The sequence below is a fragment of the Elgaria multicarinata genome, chromosome 7 (assembly GCF_023053635.1).
Source record: "Elgaria multicarinata webbii isolate HBS135686 ecotype San Diego chromosome 7, rElgMul1.1.pri, whole genome shotgun sequence".
In the NCBI taxonomy this organism is placed as follows: Eukaryota; Metazoa; Chordata; class Lepidosauria; order Squamata; family Anguidae; genus Elgaria; species Elgaria multicarinata.
This window is the reverse complement of record NC_086177.1, coordinates 99738041-99756571: the sequence shown is the minus strand read 5'-3', so window position 1 is coordinate 99756571 and position 18531 is coordinate 99738041. Positions and strand designations below refer to the sequence as shown.

General features: G+C 45.1%; 1 protein-coding gene across 1 annotated transcript in view; it reads left to right on the top strand.

Moving 5' to 3' along the window:
* Positions 1–18531, top strand: part of WASHC5 (WASH complex subunit 5) — a 50405-nt gene that overhangs the window by 16395 nt on the left and 15479 nt on the right. Inside the window, exons 10-20 of the mRNA XM_063131133.1 lie at positions 707–834; positions 1189–1318; positions 5732–5844; positions 7869–8035; positions 9951–10026; positions 10833–10943; positions 11071–11211; positions 13744–13824; positions 15793–15894; positions 16246–16425; positions 17633–17757. Of these exons, the coding sequence (XP_062987203.1) occupies positions 707–834; positions 1189–1318; positions 5732–5844; positions 7869–8035; positions 9951–10026; positions 10833–10943; positions 11071–11211; positions 13744–13824; positions 15793–15894; positions 16246–16425; positions 17633–17757 (1354 nt within the window). The remainder of the gene's footprint in view (positions 1–706; positions 835–1188; positions 1319–5731; positions 5845–7868; positions 8036–9950; positions 10027–10832; positions 10944–11070; positions 11212–13743; positions 13825–15792; positions 15895–16245; positions 16426–17632; positions 17758–18531) is intronic.

The window sequence follows — 18531 nt, the reverse complement described above, 5'->3', positions numbered from 1 at the left end:
TTGTGGATAAAAGGAAATGGCATACAGTTATATGGTTGTTGTTGTTGTTGTTGTTGTTATTATTATTATTATATTTTAATGTAATAGACATTCCATTGTTGTTATATATAGGTTCATTCATGGAAGCCACCTCTGTCAAAAGTCTGTTGATATGGACCCTCCCTATTCTTAGTCAATATACCTTCGGACCCCTGATGCTGGAGGAAGGCCCACCTCCTTCACGTCCCTGCTTATAAGTTTCCAAAAGGGCCTCTAGTTTGCCACTAACCCTAACCCTGGATTTAATAAACCTTTGGGTCAGATCCAACAAGACCACAGTAACTGTATCGATTCATAGTAATGGCTTAAGATCCAATGGCCCAGTTGAGACATAATGATAAGCTATCGTGGGTTTTTGTCATATGGGCAGCCGCCATTTTGAATATTTGGGTCGCACCATAGTTTCTCATCACATTTGAAAATAGCGAGGGTGGTTGAGAAGCCACCTGCAACCCTAAAACAGCCAAGGGGTTCTGAATGGCTTGTCCACCACCCCAGCAACCCACCTTCACGCGGTTCGCACATAACGAGAAGCCGCGCAGAGGCTTGGGTCAGCAACCTGGTGCCCAGGGGTACTGCAATCCACCTTGGCAAGAGTGCAAACTAAGTCATTCTATGCCTTTTTAAGTCTAGAGAAAGCATTTTGTCTTTTCCTTTTTTTCCTTAGCTTGTGATCCAAACAATAAGCGCCTCCGGCAAATAAAGGACCAGGTTCTCACAGATTCCAAGTACAAACCCAAGATCCTTTTCCAGCTTCTCCTGGATACAGCCCAGTTCGAATTCATATTGAAAGAGGTAAGGTAGCGCTGGACATTTTGTTCCCTCTAGAATATGCACATGCGTATTCACGCAAGGCAGGGGCTTTCTCTGAAGTTTCCTCTTTATCTGTTTGCACTGCTGAAGAAACAAGTCCCATTTTCAGTTAAAGTGGGTTGCCTCTTCAGTGAATTGCGGAAACTTCAAAGAAGCATCCAACTCTTTAGCATTTTCTTCTACTTTTAGCATTGGTGTGGGGATCACCTGAAAGTATACCAGAGATTCCTATTGTAGATCAATCGATACCCATGTATATTGTTGATATCGCTGCAGTTTTGAAGTTGTGGTCAATGGTTCTGTTTCTAAACTGAGAAGGTCCTGCCTTCCCATTAGATGTTCAAGCAGATGCTTTCAGAAAAGCAAGTAAAATGGGAAAGCTACAAAAAGGAAGGTTCGGAGAGGATGGCCGAGCTGGCGGATGTCTTTTCGGGGGTTAAGCCTCTAACGAGAGTGGAGAAAAACGGTAAGCTGAAAAAAAAGCAGTAAGCAAGTTTTGTTTGTTTATGGGTTTTGGTTCTTATTTTGTAGAGGTAAGGCGGTAATGCCCTGCTGTATATTAAGCCAGATTATGTGCTTCATCCAGCCCAGTGCTGTGCATCCTGGGTGGCTTTTCAAGGTTTGCCACCTGTAATTGAAGAGACGTAGGACCTTCCGCATGGAAAGCGCATGTGCTGTCACTGCACGTGAGGATTCGTATGGGTCAATTTTGTGTAGTGTGTGGGTGTGTAATGTGAAAATGAGCAGGCTTCAGGCTTTTTTGGGGGGGTGTATTAGACCCCCAAGATCCTCCAACTGGATTGAGGTGCAAAATAGTAAGGGGGTGGAAAGAAGGAAAGGAACCTCTCATGCAAGCACTGAGTCATTACTGACTCTTGGAGGGACACCAGCTTCCGCTGACATTTTCTTGGCAGGCCTTATAGCGAGGTGGTTTGCTGTTGCCTTCCCCAGCCATTATTACCTTTTCCCCAGCTAACTGGGTACTCATTTTACCGACCTCGGGAAGATGGAAGGCTGAGTCAACCCAAGCCGGCTGCCTGAAACCAGCTTCCACTGGGATCAAACTCAGGCCATGGGGAGAGTTTCAGCTGCAGAAACTGCTGCTTTACCGCTCTGCGCCACACGAGGCTCATGTAGGGGGTGGAACCAGACGCCAAATAGTAGTTCAAGGGCGTAAACGTGCACTATGACCCCCATACACTCCGATAACCTGCATGTCCAAGTATTCTTGAGTTACTACAGATCAGAGGTTCTAACACAAAACTCAAACTGCCCAGGAGAAAATGCTCGTCAAAGGCAACCCATTAATCCTCGTATGCTGAGGTCATGAGCTGTATGCTGTCATTAAGCTATTGGGAGTCAGAATCCCTTGTCAATTACTGCAAACGATCCCGAGATCCACTGTTAGATCATGATCTTCTTCTGCAGCTCACCCACCACCACCACCACCACCCTCGTGTGCTACAATAGAATGCTTGTGTGCTATTATTCAAAGAATTTTAAAAATAATTAAAGGTTCCTGTGGGCCAAAAGCACCCATCCACAAAAGAGATTTCCTGTTGCACTTATGTGATTAAGGAACAAAAAGGGGATGGAACCTGGAGTATGTCCAAAAAAGATTTATTATAGCCTACGCATAAATCTTTTTGGACATACTCCAGGTTCCACCTCTTGCCCTTCGGCTTCTTTGTTCCTTCGTTATTTGGGGTCCCCTCCTTATCGGCGCTGATGAGATTCCCTGCTCTGACCTTGCTTCATTCTGGTGGAGGCAGGTGGCTATAATTTCGGAGGGGCTGTGAATCCATTCTGGGTTTCAGTCAGACCCAGCAGGAATTCTAAAGGAGATATTCAATGCGCTGAACCCTAGCCCCCAAAATAAATTTGGAACATTGGATAGCCCCTGTACAGTTCTGGCTGGCCCTGACTGAAACCCAGAATGGAATGGAATCGGTTCGGAAGCTGCAGCTCGTGCAAAATGCAGCGGCCAGATTGATTTCGGGAACCAGAAGGTTCGGCCATATAACACCTGCTCCAGTCCGCTTGCACTGGCTGCCTGTATGTTTCCGAGCCCAATTCAAAGTGCTGGTTTTGACCTATAAAGCCTTACACGGCTTGGGACCACAATACCTGACGGAACGCCTCTCCCGACGTGAATATACCCGGTCACTACGTTCAACATCTAAGGTCCTCCTCCGGGTGCCTACTCCGAGAGAGGCTCGGAGTGTGGCAACGAGGGACAGGGCCTTTTCGGTGGTGGCCCCCAGACTATGGAACAATCTCCCTGACAAGGCTCGCCTGGCACCAACGCTGCTATCTTTCCGGCGCCAGGTTAAGACTTTCCTCTTTGCCCAGGCATATGGCGGCACATCTTAATCACCCACATGTTTAGTTTTTAATTGGTTTTTAATGCTCTATGTGTGTATGTTCTGTGTTTTAGAATTTTAAATTTTGTATACTTGTTTTAAATTTTGTATACTTGTTTTTATCTCAATTTTAGAATTTCTGTAAACCGCCCAGAGAGCCCTGGCTATGGGAGCGGTATATGTGTAATAAATAAATAAATAAATAAATAAATCATGGCGCCACTGAAATTGAGGCCACCAACCTCCACTGCTTCCTTCCAACCAGCCTCCACAAATGGGAGTCATTCCAGTGGGTGAAATCTGGGTCATTCAATCTGTCCTAATACAGAGGAGTTACCTGCCTTTAAACGTTGCATCTCTGCATGAACTCGCCTCTGCTCTGCTCTTGCCCTCTTGCATGTCCTCAACATTGGGCTCGTGCAGAAACCCGGGAGGTGGATGCCTTTGCAGGCTGCTGCTTTTTTACTTTGCTTATCTACCAAGCAAGTGTTTTGGGCTGTGAGGCTGAAGCGCGTTTCCAACTTTAACTTCGGAGTGGAGGAGAATGTGTCCCTACTTTTGGAAGTTTGGAAAATAGGAATCCAGGCCTTTATGAACCAGATTTTTACAGACTGTATTGCAGGCGTTTGTAAAGAGTATTAGAACCTAGGCTGCAGCCTCAATCTGATCCGCTGGGTGTACCCAGGTGGCCATGTCCCTTTCCTCTGACCACCGATCGCTTGGTAGTTTTCCAGCATTTGAACCCAGCCTCCCTCCCTCCCTCCCATTCCAGAAGGTCGAAATGCCTCCTTTAGGACTTAGTTACTGCCAATAAGAACTCTAAGCTAAAATATGCTGGTGTTTTGGGTGTTTTGGCCACGCCCTATTTACCCTTTGCTCCGCCCACCCACCCTCAAGAACATCTCCGGAATTGAATTCAGCCCTCGGCCTGAAATAGAATGACCATCTGAAAAGGAGGACGGGGCTCCTGTATCTTTTAACAGTTGCATTGAAAGGGGAACTTCAGCAGGTGTCATTTGTATGCTTGCAGCACCTGGTGAAATTCCCTCTTCATCACAACAGTTAAAGCTTCAGGAGCCCTATTGTGTCTGGTCAAGAGGGCAAAGCTCTGGTATGCATGACAAAAGTTTGTTGTTTATTCGTTCAGTCGTTTCCGACTTCGTGAGTTCATGGACCAGCCCACGCCAGAGCTTTCTGTTGGCTGTCGCCACCCCCAGCTCCCCCAAGGTCAAGTCTGTCACCTCCAGAATATCATCCATCCATCTTGCCCTTGGTCGACCCCTCTTCCTTTTGCCTTCCACTTTCCCTAGCATCAGCCTCTTCTCCAGGGTATCCTGTCTTCTCATTATGTGGCCAAAGTACTTCAGTTTTGCCTTTAATACCATTCCATCAAGTGAGCACTCTGGCTATATTTCCTGGAGTATGGACTGATTTGATCTTCTTGCAGTCCAAGGCACTCTCAGAATTTCCCTCCAACGCCACAGTTCAAAAGTATCTATCTTCCTTCGCTCAGCTTTCCTTATGGTCCAACTCTCGCAGCCATAGGTTACTACGGGGAATACCATTGCTTTAACTATGCGGACCTTTGTTGTCAGTGTGGTGTCTCTGCTCTTAACTATTTTATCCAGATTTGTCATTGCTCTCCTCCCAAGAAGTAAACGTCTTCTGATTTCCTGGCTGCAGTCAGCGTCTGCAGTAATCTTTGCGCCCAGAAATACAAAGTCTGTCACTGCCTCCACGTTTTCTCCCTCTATTTGCCAGTTACCAATCAAGCTGGTTGCCATAATCTTGGTTTTTTTGAGGTACCCTAGTTCAATCTGGTGCCTACCCCTTCCCTATCTCCTGAGAACTAAGGCCCTACAAAGGAAAGGCACCACACCAGAAGCATTGAGAAACCAACTGGAAAAACCATCACATTAGCACCCATTAAGGTTAGGTGAACCTGGACCCAAAATATGCACATGGTTTCCTTTTGCACTCTGGACCTTTTTGCACTAAACATAGGGTGACCATATGGAAAGGATGACAGGACTCCTGTATCTTTAACAGTTGTATAGACAAGGGAATTTCAGCAAGTATTATTTGTAGGCATGCAGCACCTGGTGAAATCTCCTCTACATCCCAACAGTTAAAGCTGCAGGAGTTACACTAGAGTAACCAGATGCAAAAGAGGGTAAGTGTTGTGATGAAGAGGGGATATCACCAGGTGCTGCATGCCTACAAATAATACCTGCTGAAATTCCCTTGCCTGTACAACTGTTAAAGATACAGGAGTCCTGTCATCCTGCCGAAATTTCCTTTTCAATAAAACTATTAAAGATTCAAAAGCCCTGTCCTCTTTTTCATATGGTCACCCTAGCCTGGAAGAGGTTCCCCATCCAAAACAAAACTCCTCAGCCCTGAAGCGTTTCTGCTTCCTTCCAACTCAGCATCCACGTTTGCAAACATACCGGGTCGTGAATTGGGGGCTGTCTGTGCATTTAAATGGCACCAATTCAAACCTTCTCCTCACACAGAAAACCTGCAAGCCTGGTTCAGGGAAATCTCCAAGCAAATATTGTCTCTGAACTATGACGACTCCACGGCAGCTGGCAGGAAAACTGTACAATTAATACAAGCTTTGGAAGAGGTGAGGCAGAGCGGGGTGGGTGGGGTGGGGCGGTGGGAACGGCTTTGCCACTGTGTCCGGTCATTTTTCCAGTCTACTCAAGCACAAAACAACTTAAGCTGTACCGACAAGGGCTTCTTCATCTGCCCATCCTGAACAATTTTATTCGTTTCCTTGATTACTGAGTATTTATATATTTTATATAACCCTTTCCCCTTTTTATTTTTGCTGTTTTGTTATTGTTTTGCTTTTTTTTTTTTTAAAAAAAAGTGTTTTTTGTAGCTGAACTTATAGACCTGTTCAAGCAACATTAGGGTGACCATATGGAAAGGAGGACAGGGCTCCTGTCTTTAACAGTTTTATAGAAAAGGGAATTTCAGCAGGTGTTATTTGTATGCATGCCTCACCTTTTCATCACAACAGTTAAAGATGCAGGAGCTATACTAGAGTGACCAGATACAAAAGAGGGCAGGGCTCCTGCAGCTTTAACTGTTGTGATGAAGAGTGGATTTCACCAGGTGCTGCATGCATACAAATGACACCTGCTGAAATTCCCTTTTCTATACAGCTATTAAAGATACAGAAGCCCTGTCCTCCTTTCCATAGGGTCACCTTAGACTAGGGTGACCCTATGGAAAGGAGGACAGGGATCCTGTATCTTTAACAGTTGTACTAAAGGGGAATTTCAGCAGGTGTCCTTTGTATGCACTCAGCACCTGATTAAATTCTCTCTTCATCACAACAGTTAAAGCTGTAGGAGCCCTGTCTTCTTTTGTATCTGGTCAAGAGGGCAGGCTCCTGGAGCTTTAGCTGTTGAGATGAAGAGATAATTTCATCAGGTGCTGAGTGCATACAAAAGACGCCTACTGAAATTCCCTTTTTAATACAACTGTTAAAGGTACGGGAGCCCTGTCCTCCTTTTCATATGGTCACCCTACCTTAGACAACACGCTAAGCCATGTTTAAACCACTAACCCATTTGCAGCAAATGGTTAGTGAGTGTGTTTAAACTGTGTTTACTATAGTTAGGAATGATTCACACAACATGCTAAGACATAATATTTAGCTCAAAATGCTTAACCACGTGGCTTAGCATGTTGCCTGATCAGGGTCTCAGAAAGACAGTCTTAAACCAATGTTCATTCAGCAACATCCTTTCTAAGGGAATCAACGGCAGTCTGGCTTGCAGCAAATTTGGTATTATTTAGTACATGCCAAAGGAGATCTCTGTTCTGCACAATAGTTGTATGTATTTTATGGTGTTTTTATTTGAGTTGTACCCCGCCTCGATCCAGAGAGAAAGGCGGGTAACAAATAAATGTATTATTATTAATATTAATATGCAGTTGACCTGTGAAGTTCACTGCTGTGGAGTGTTTAAACCACCCAGAGAGCTTCGGCTGTGAAGCAGTATATTATTATTGTTGTTGTTGTTGTTGTTATAATATACCACCCCATAGCCAAAGCTCTCTGGGCAGTTACAAAGATTAAAATACCGAACATTATAAATGTAAATAATAATAATAATAATAAATATAAATGTAACAACAGCAACCAAGGAGTGCAAGCCCTCTGGGCCAGCGGGGAAATCCAGCCTGGCCTCCTGGGGTCCCAATCCACCTCTCCAGGGTTCTCTAGATGCCCCTGCACCTTTCTCTTGACCACCCATCGTTTCATGATTTCCCTGTTTTGTGCAGATTTTCCCCATTCGGAAAAGGTTGGAACGGCTCTCTCATGGCTCAGCTAGTAGCAGTAAGAGCTTTAAGCTACAATAGGCTGGTATCTTTGGTCCTCCCCATTTGCCTTCAGCCATGCTGCCTTTGCCCCTGTGCATCCCTGGAGTGCAGCCCACAAGAGGTCATCTGCATTGGAATTTGGCCCTTGAGATGGAAAAGATGCAACACCATTTCAAGGGGCCGAGCGTGTTCTCATGCTAAAGCTTTCAATGGTTGCGATAGAACGTCAAATAAATTAGGATTTCTTTATGAAATACCTGAGATTTAAAACATCTCCTCTGCATGTTTCTGTGTTGATCCTTAAAACAGGTCCAAGAATTTCACCAACTGGAATCCAACCTGCAAGTTTGTCAGTTTCTTGCCGATTCTCGCAAATTTCTCCATCAGATGATCCGCACCATCAACATTAAGGAAGAGGTTTTGATCACCATGCAGATAGTTGGTGATCTTTCATATGCCTGGCAACTAATCGACAGGTACGATTCCAGAGGTGTTACTTTGGTTTATTGTTGCCTCTTCCATGGAGGGCTTCCGTCATAAAAAAGGTCTACCTTCATCGTGCTCAACTACTTTTTCCTCTAGGAGCTGTTTTGGGAACAACCACATGCAAATGCTGGACCTTGAGTTGTGTGTCCTCTTTAAATTCCACTGATCTAAAAAGCTGTGAATGGAATTACCCAGAACAGAGGTGGGCAGAAGGTAGATCTCCAGATGTTTTGGACTTCAACTCTCAGGAATGCTGGGAGTTGACATCCAAAACATCTGGAGATCTACTTTCTGCCCACCTCTGACTTGGAATCAGGCTTCATAGAATCATAGAATAGTAGAGTTGGAAGGGGCCTATAAGGCCATCGAGTCCATTTCCTTGATGGTACACTTCAATGTCACTGAAGTCAAAGAATGTCGGACTGGGAGTCGGGAGATCCGGGTTCTAGTCCCCACTCGGCCATGGAAACCCACTGGGTGACTTTGGGCCAGTCACAGACTCTCAGCCCAACCCACCTCACAGGGTTGTTGTGAGGATGAAGTGGAGAGGAGGAGGATTATGTACACCGCTTTGGGTTCCTTGCAGGAAAAAAAGCGGGAAATAAATGCAATAATAAAAATAAAAAATACCCTGCCCTGGAATCCGAAGTGGATGAAGGGCAGTAAATAAATCTTTTAAATTAAAAATAAATAAAGCTGAAATAGATCCCATGTGAGAAAGCAATCCAGAGTCTTGAAGGAATAGAAATGGGGCATATGTAGCAGAGGGAAATGGAACGTGGAGGGAGGCTGGAATGGCGGGACCTGGAACCCCTATAGAAGGAAGCCAGGGATCAAGCCAGGGTCCGAGAAAGCAGCAACAACAACAGGAAGTCTGGCTCAGTTAAGCAAGCAGGTACAACATACCTGCCTACACGTATTGCATACATAGCTTGGACAGTCTTAATGCTGGCCTAGCAGGAGGCTGATTGTAGGTATCCCTATTCTTTACTGAGCAGAGTTCTGAGTCCTGCAAGCACACACACACTCACCCTGCATAGATCACCAGGCTACAAGGTATAAACATACGCACATAGAAACAGTAAAAAGTCCTACAATTCCTGGCTTGTCCCAGCCAGCATGGCTGGCTGAGGCATGCTGGGAATTGTAGGACTTTTTCCTCTCTAAATGTGCACCCTAAACTGCCTTCTGCCAGGTCAGATTATTTATCCACCCTGTCCAGTATTATTTATCCTGACAGACAGTGGGTGTCCAGGATCCTGGGCAAAAATCTTTCCCATCTCAAAGATCTTTCCCATGCCAGTGAAATGGATCCTGGCCATTTCACTGGCATTGCCATGGATTTGAACCTGGCACCTCCTTTATGCAATATTTATATACCGCTCCCCATCCAAAGATTTCAGAGCAGTGAACAACAAATAGAATAAAAACACCCTACTAAAATTACATTTTTAAAAGAACAAAGTTCTGATAAAACTGCGGCTGGTCATTCAGGAAATGTTTCCTGAAACAACTTTTTCCAGAGGAGCCAGAAGCAATACAAAGTTGGCACCAGTCTGACCTTCAAAGGCAGGTTATTCCACAGGAAGGGGGCCACCACAGTGAAGGCTCTTCTCCTGGTGGAGAAGATTCCTCCCTAAACTCCTGTTCTAATCCTCCGTTCCCTGACATGTTTGGAATACAAAGATGTAGGCCTGATTGTCAGGAAGATGTGTTCTAGCCTAGCTTCCTCCCTGAGATGCTAGTTTTCTGTTTGCAGGATTGAGTGATTGTACGTGGCCAAGTCCCCACCTGCACTCTGAAGGTGGTACAGTTCCATTTACCAACTCCATGAGTACAAGGTCCTAGAATAATGTATTGTGATTCTAGATTCTGATCATGATTTTTTTTTCCTTTTCCTTCCAGTTTCACATCTATCATGCAGGAAAGTATACGGGCCAGCCCATCTATGGTAACCAAACTGAGAGCCACATTTTTAAAGGTGCGTAGGAAAAGGGGCTTTCAGTAGAAACCCACAAGAACATGACTTTTTTTCAGTATCCAGCGCATCTGTTCCTACATGGCGCCAACGCAGCAGTTAATTTACCTTAGCAGTACTTATCTATTTGCCCCCCTTTAAAGATACATCAAATTCCAAAAATGCATCCTCATAGTCTTGCTCTCTCCCTCCACAACCCCCATCAATTTTAGATTGAAGCCTAGATCCCTTCGAAGAAGGCCTGCCTGCTGGATTCCTTCCGGGGATGGGTGGTACCAAAAAGCAAAAAGTGGGGAGGGCGAAATTACCAAATAATATCAGCCAGTGTTTAAGCCTTAGGAGAGGCAGTTCAGCCTTTTAGAGTGGGGAGGGAAATTGCGAAACAATTGGTGGCTTGGGGGGGGGGGAAAGGGGGGGTGCCAAAAAAAGGGGATGTGGCCCCAAGAGGGCCAACTTTGGCTTCTGGGCCTGAGGTTCCCCACCCCCTTGCCTTTGTGTCCCAGTCTATTCCAGTCCAAACACAGTTCAGAGTGATTTCCAGGTGTCCAACAAAGCAATGCATTTTACTCTGGATTATTTCCAGAGTGTTACCTAGACATCCCTAATTTTTTCAGTGTGCCCTTGGTAGTGTTTGGCAAAGTAGACCATATACAAACACTACTACTATTACTACTATGCAAATTATAATTAAAAAAAAGTAATACTTTAGAAATAACTGTCGGAATGTGGTCTTTCCATGTTTCTAGTCCTTCCTGTGCTCAGCGGTATCACTGTATAGCGGCCTAAACCTTTATGCCTTCTGCTTCTAGTTGGCTTCAGCTCTTGATATGCCGCTGCTTCGGATCAATCAAGCCAACAGCCCCGACCTTCTCAGCGTATCTCAGTATTATTCTGGAGAGCTGGTGTCCTATGTAAGAAAGGTAGGACCTTCCTGGTAATCCCATTCTGACTCTTCTTCTTTTCCCTTTTAAAAATCCTTCACGGGATCCATGGCTGATCAAACCTCCATTGTTCCCTTTGCCTATTTTTTTTTTGTTTGTATTCAAGGTTTTGCAGATTATTCCAGAAAGCATGTTTACGTCCCTCCTGAAGATTATCAAGCTGCAGACTCACAATATCATCGAAGTGCCCACCCGCCTGGACAAAGACAAACTGCGGGATTACGCCCAGCTTGTGCCACGATACGAGGTACGTCTCGATTTAAGAGCTTTAACAGGCTTGAAGCTGAACCCTTATAAAGGTTTCTTTTAACGGGCCCTGGGCTTTTTATTCTCGGTTGTATAAAATGGTTTTATATGTTTGGCTGTGAATGGTTTTATATTAGGTTACTAATATAATGTGAACTGCCCAGGAAGCTTCAGTTATTGGACAGTATAAAAATGCAATCAATCAATCAATCAATAGTATTTTGATGGTTTTAATCCTTGTAAACTAGCCAGAGAGCTTTAGCTGTTGAGCCATATAACAATGTAAGAAATGAAATGAAAGGAGCCGGGGATAGTGGTGAAAACAGAGACCAATTAACACTGCCTTCCTGAACCTGGCACCCTGCGGAAGTGTTGGATTACATGCCTCATCATCCTTGCTAGCTGGGGAGAATGGGGATTATAGTCAACACCTCCTGAAGGTACTAGATTAGAGAAGACTGAGTTAGCATTTATAAGGCCACAGTCCTATGCATGCTTAGACAGAAAAAAAGTCCTACAACTCCCAGCATTCCCTAGCCAACTGCTTGGAATTGTAGGACTTTTTTCCTGCCTAAACTTGCATAGGATTGTTCCTTAAGGATATAAGAAGAGCCCTGCTGGATCAAACCAGATGTCCAACATCCTGTCTCCCACGGTAGATAGGCAGATGCCCACTGAAAGCCTATGAGCAGATGTGAAGTCAATAATAATAATAATAATAATAATAATATATTTATTTATTTGTTACCCGCCTCTCCTTCTGGATCGAGGCGGGATACAACACAATTAAAAACAACATAAAATACATAAAACTAATTCAAACATTTAAAACCAGTGCATCATTAAAAGCAGCACACCATTAAAAAATGGCATCTTAAAATTCAGCTGGGCAGGCCTGCCGGAAGAGATCAGTCTTTATGGCTTTCTTAAATTCTGGAAGACTATTAAGTTGACGAATCTCTCCTGGCAAGCCATTCTACAAACTGGGAGCGGCAGAAGAAAAGGTCCTCTAGGTAATGGTTGTCAGCCTTGTTCTTGTTGGCTGGAGTAAATTCTTCCCAGAGGACCTGAGTGTGCGGGGCGGATTGTACAGGAGAAGGCGATCCCGCAGTTAGCCTGGACCCAAACCATGTAGGGCTTTAAAGGTAATAACCAACACTTTATACTTCGCCCGGAAACTAATTGGCAGTCAGTGAAGAGATTTTAAGACTGGTGTGATGTGGTCACCCCTAGCCTTCCTACATTGTGACTTCCCTTCTTGGAGGCATGCTGTGTGGAGGAACCCGAAAGGGCGAGTTCCCTAGGTTCGCTGAGTGGCTGTCAAAGACTCTCAAGACACCATTTCTCTCATCTTGGAAAATTTTTATTACAAGCAGCCTGCAGTGCTGCAAGGTGGCAAACCCTAGAGGATCTGAAGGACTGCCCACTAGTTGTGGGCAACGCTAAGATACTTATAGGTTAACATCCTCAGAAGCAACAACAGAACTTCCTCATATAATAAACCAATCATAATACAGTTTTGCAATACAGTAACCAATGATCAATAAGGCATTTATGTATGCACAGAGTGCAGATAATTCTAAGACTAGAAAAACAATATGTAGATGGGTATTGCAATCCTGGAACATCTGTTCCTTTGTGGTTACTACTCTTCCTGTCCTCTCTGGGAGGCTCACACTCTGACTAATGTGTCAACACTTCTTGTTGGTTGAGCAAGTGTTGCTCAATATATTTTCAGCTACAGTCTGGGTCAAATTGCTATAGAACTTAATTTCTAATAGAAAGGGCTTATATCAAAACAGGGTGGGCACAGACAAAACAGCCCATTCACACATTTCCTCGACATTTCCCCTTCCCTGTACAAACAGTTGGCAAGCCAAACCTAATGCACACACCCTAGCCTTCCAAATGCTTGAAAAGTTCCTTTCTGCAGTCCCAGATAGGGAGCACACACAGGAGGTTAATCAAAGCCCTCCTGATTGGTTTCCTGATAGATTGTGTTCAGCTTGATGGGCTAGAAATTTGGGCAGGCCTGTACTACAAAATGACAACTAACAAGCGGGGATATTTTGAAATAATTTAACTGCAGGCAGAGAGGAAAAGGTTGTGTTCCCCTGATAGGTTCTCCTGATTGGTTCCCTGATAGTTTGTGTTCAGCTTGATGGGCTAGAATTTTGGGCAGGCCTGTACTACAAAATGACAACTAACAAGCGAGGATATTTTGAAATAATTTAACTGCAGGCAGAGAGGAAAAGGTTGCGTTCCCCTGATAGGTTCTCCTGATTGGTTCCCTGATAGTTTGTGTTCAGCTTGATGGGCTAGAATTTTGGGCAGGCCTGTACTACAGAATGACAACTAACAAATGGGGATATTTTAAAATAATGTAAATGCAGGCAGAGAGGGAAAGAAATAATGCAAATGCAGACAGAGAGGAGACTTACTCAGTGGATGTGTTCTTTCCCACCCCCTAACATAATCCCTACTGTAACTGTTGCTTCTTTTTAACACTTAGCTTCCCTTTCTATTCCCATAGGTTGCTAAGCTTACGCACGCCATCTCGATTTTCACAGAAGGCATCCTAATGATGAAAACGACCTTGGTTGGGATCATCAAGGTAACGTTTCCCAGTACAGTAGACTGAAAAGCCAACACACCAATCACCACCCCCTGCAACCAAATGCTGACGGAATATCAACTCCGCTTCCGGGGGGGATATTCCCTTCGCCTGCTATGATCAGCAGCAGCTCTTCGGCATCTCAAAAGCAGGAGCATCTCCCCTGCTCTGATACCCGAGATCCTTTTAAAGCTGGGGCGTCAAACCCCTTTGAGTCAGAGGGCCATAGATTCATTTTGGAGAAACTCTCATGGGCTGCATTGCATGGTGGGTGGGAACAAAAATGCTGAAATCGCCGGCCTCTTGCTGCTAGTAACTTAGGAGAGACGTTTCAACCTTTTAGAAGGGGGAAGAAAGTGGCACGAAACCTGGGAAACTACCGAACAATTGGTGGTTGAGTGAAATGGGGTGCAGCCAGGGTAAAGGGTGAGGCCATCTGGGGAACCCTAGAGGACCAGATGGGGTCTCCAGGTGGACCAGATTTGGACCCCTGGTCCTGAGGTTCTGCACCATCCTTTTAAAGTCAGTATGCCAAGGACTGAACTTGGGGACCCACCACTAAATTATGAGCCCTCCCAAGCTGAAGCTTGTTTAGGTGGAAATACTTTCCTCATACTTAAAACCATAGAACAGTAGAGTTGGAAGGGGCCTATAAGGCCATCGAGTCCAACCCCCTGCTCAATGCAGGAATCCACCCTAAAGCATCCCTGACAGATGCTTGTCCAGCTGCCTCTTGAATGCCTCTAGTGTGGGAGAGCCCACAACCTCCCTTGGTAACTGGCTCCATTGTCGTACTACTCTAACAGGAAGGTTTTTCTGATGGGGTGTGTGCACTCCTTTCCTTAGAAGACTGCAGCCTTCATGCAGAATGGGGTCACTTGTGAACGTTGCTGATGCAAGATAAAAATCGTGGTGGAGATCATTGTAAATCCAGCACGTGCTTTCTAACTAGCCTGGGCTTTACATTTGTCATAACAGATGTGGGATGTGCACGTCACAAACTATTGAAAGGACCCTTATTAAAACATCTGGGCCCACTGTCCTCTAGAACCAACCTTCCATGGGCACCTTTTGTAGCATGTTCAAGATAGGGACAATTCTGCTCAGCTGAAAAGGGATTGCCTTTTTGTGACTACTTTTCAGCAATCATTTTCAGTGATGGCTCCAATATAACAGGGAAAGCAATCACACGTTCAGTAGGCCGAGCTTGTCCAGGAAGTCTTGCCCTGGTGCTAATCCACATACAGTCTGGTTGGCTATGCAGCACTGGCATTGTAACATTCATCCGAAGTTGGCTCAGATCACCAGTGTGACTATTTATACACGCACACCACCACCACCACCACCACAACAACATACATACATTTTTATTATGGGGTCACAGACCCAATAGAAACTATACCATCAAACATTAATTTAAAACCATAAAATCACAGTCATTTGTTCATTATACGAACAGGCTAAAAGAGTTATTTAAAACCACCACCACCACAACAACGGGTACAGAAGCAGGGAAAAGAGTGAACCAGTGGATGTTCTGGGGCAGTGTTCTGGAAATATTCTACTGTTCCTGAAACCGTGTTCTGGAAATATTTCTCTCAAGAAATCATTTTTGTGTGTCCCGCCCCCCCCCCCCCAAAAAGGGTAGCTCTCACGTAATATATCACACAGGTCACAACTATCACCCAACTCTAGAGCAATGGAGTTGTGTGGTGTAGTGGCTAGAGTGTTGGACTGGGAGTTGGGAGATCCAGGTTCTAGTCCTCACTCGGCCATGGAAACCCACTGGGTGACTTTGGGACAGTCACAGACTCTCAGTCCAACCTACCTCAAAGGGTTGTTGTTGTGAGAATAACGTGGAGAGGAGGGGGGTTATGCAATACATACATACAATATTCACATTTGTAAAACGGAGTGTGCGTCATGTGTGTGAATGTGTTTGATTTCTCTTGTTTCCTTCACCTTTAGGTGGATCCAAAGCAGCTGCTAGAAGATGGAATTAGGAAAGAGCTGGTAAAACGGGTGGCCCTAGCTCTACACAGAGGACTCACCTTCAACCCCAGAACCAAGGTGCCAAGCGAGTCTGTCATATTTTCCCCACTTTTCTTGGCTTCCTACATCCACTCAGTCTAAGCTAACTGCACAGTTTGTGCAGATAAACTAAAATATGCAGGCTTTTTTTTTTCTTTCCTCTGTTGGTTTATATTTTATTTTAAAAATGAAACTCTGTTCTCAACTCATCCTGCAAAAGAGACTTCGTGCGTTCTAGAAATGCTCCATGGAATTCCCTTCTTTGCATAGTGCTAATTCTTAGGGGCTGTTTTTCCAGCCAGATAAGTTCAAAACGTTCTGAGCAAGAATGAGATTAAGCAAGGAAGGTCCTCTAATGGCATTTTTTTTTAATATTCCCTGTTTCCACAGTCCAGTGAACTCATGCCCAGGCTGAAAGACATGGCAGCCACCATGGATGGGTTCCACCGTTCCTTTGAGTACATCCAGGATTATGTCAACATTTATGGACTGAAGATCTGGCAGGAAGAGGTGTCACGCATTATCAACTACAATGTAGAACAGGAGTGCAATAACTTCTTAAGGACAAAGGTACAAGATGTTTATTTATTTATTTATTTATTTATCATACTTATACCACGCTCCTCAGCCAAAAAAGGCTCTCGGAGCGGCTTACACTTAGCAAAAAAGACAGTCCCTGCCCTCAGGCTTACAATCTAATAAAGACATGACACACAAGGAAAAGGAGTCAAGGAGGGAGGGAGGGAGGGAGGAGAGAGAAAGAGAGAGAGAGTCCAGCAGGAGCAGGCCCCGATGTTACTTCTGCCTGCTCCTGTCCCCTCGGTCCTTCTTCTTCCCCACAGGGCCAAGATGGCAGTTTGCCCTGTGGGGGGGGGGGAAGAGTCCAGCAGGAGCAGGCCCCGATGTTACTTCTGCCTGCTCCTGTCCCCTCGGTCCTTCTTCTTCCCCACAGGGCCAAGATGGCAGTTTGCCCTGTGGGGGGGGGGGGGGGGGAAGAGTCCAGCAGGAGCAGGCCCCGATGTTACTATTGCCTGCTCCTGTCCCCTCGGTCCTTCTTCTTCCCCACAGGGCCAAGATGGCAGTTTGCCCTGTGGGGGGGGGGGGGAAGAGTCCAGCAGGAGCAGGCCCCGATGTTACTTCTGCCTGTTCCTGTCCCCTCGGTCCTTCTTCTTCCCCACAGGGCCAAGATGGCAGTTTGCCCTGTGGGGGGGGGGGGGAAGAGTCCAGCAGGAGCAGGCCCCGATGTTACTTCTGCCTGCTCCTGTCCCCTCGGTCCTTCTTCTTCCCCACAGGGCCAAGATGGCAGTTTGCCCTGGCGGGGGGGGAAGAGTCCAGCAGGAGCAGGCCCCGATGTTACTTCTGCCTGCTCCTGTCCCCTCGGTCCTTCTTCTTCCCCACAGGGCCAAGATGGCAGTTTGCCCTGTGGGGGGGGGGGAAGAGTCCAGCAGGAGCAGGCCCCGATGTTACTTCTGCCTGCTCCTGTCCCCTCGGTCCTTCTCAATGTTGGGCTGAAAGGGGTTCTGCACCTCTGTGACAGATAGATTGTGTGCGAACCGCTAAGAGATTTTATTATACTTAGCAGTATGTAAATATTACAAATAAATACACTGTGGGTGCCTTGCTCAAGAGTGCTTAAATCCCTTAAAACTACAAAAACAACAGTTAGATATAATAAACTCCTTCAAAAGCAACCTTGCGTTTAAGCCTGAAAGCAAAAACCTTTGTTTTAAATCAAAGATAGCATTGTTTAGAATTATTTCCAAACCGTATCTTTCAGATCCAAGACTGGCAAAGCATATACCAGTCCACCCATATCCCAATACCCAAATTTGCACCAGTGGACGAATCAGTTACGTTTATTGGTCGACTGTGCCGAGAGATTCTGAGGATCACAGACCCAAAGTGAGTATTGCACGGGACTTGCACGTTCTCCTACATATTGGGCTATTTCTAAAAGCGTTGCGTTTGCATGAATAGCTGATAACTACGGCTGTGCCAAATATTTACTTACACGAATTTGGGTGGCAAGAGATAGGATTTTGTCACAAACGTTTTATGAACGTCCCTCCCCACCGTAACACTTTCAAAAGTCATTTGTCGCCACTTTGCAACTGCGTCTTTCCATAGCCATACTAGTTTTAGGGGTCAGGGGAGACTGCTTCCTAAAGTGATCCCAGACAACTAGGGATCAAATGGTCAATGTTACTGTATCATGTCTTAATGTAACCCAATCGGATTGACAGCAAAAAGCCAGATCAAAGTGAGGTCAGTGTTTCCTGACCTCGTTCTGATTAAGTGAACCTTTTTGCTCCATTTTGCGGGTGGACGGGGACAAGCAATGCTGAAATGGGGACAGAGTGCATTTTAAAGGACATGAAGGTGTTTTCTGTTTTGTTTTTGCAAAAGCACACGTTCTCTGTGTGTGTGTTTTGGCTCAGTCTTAGTATTAGCTTGCATAATATTGAGGACACAGTTTACTCTTGATTTTTTAATTATACTGAGTATACCTCCTTAGCATATGTACGGGTTGTTCTGCTGCTGTCTTCCACTGGTGGTTATTATTATTATTATTTATTTATTTATATAGCACCATCAATGTACATGGTGCTGTACAGAGTAAAACAGTAAATAGCAAGGCCCTGCCGCATAGGCTTACAATCTAGCTGTTTCACATGT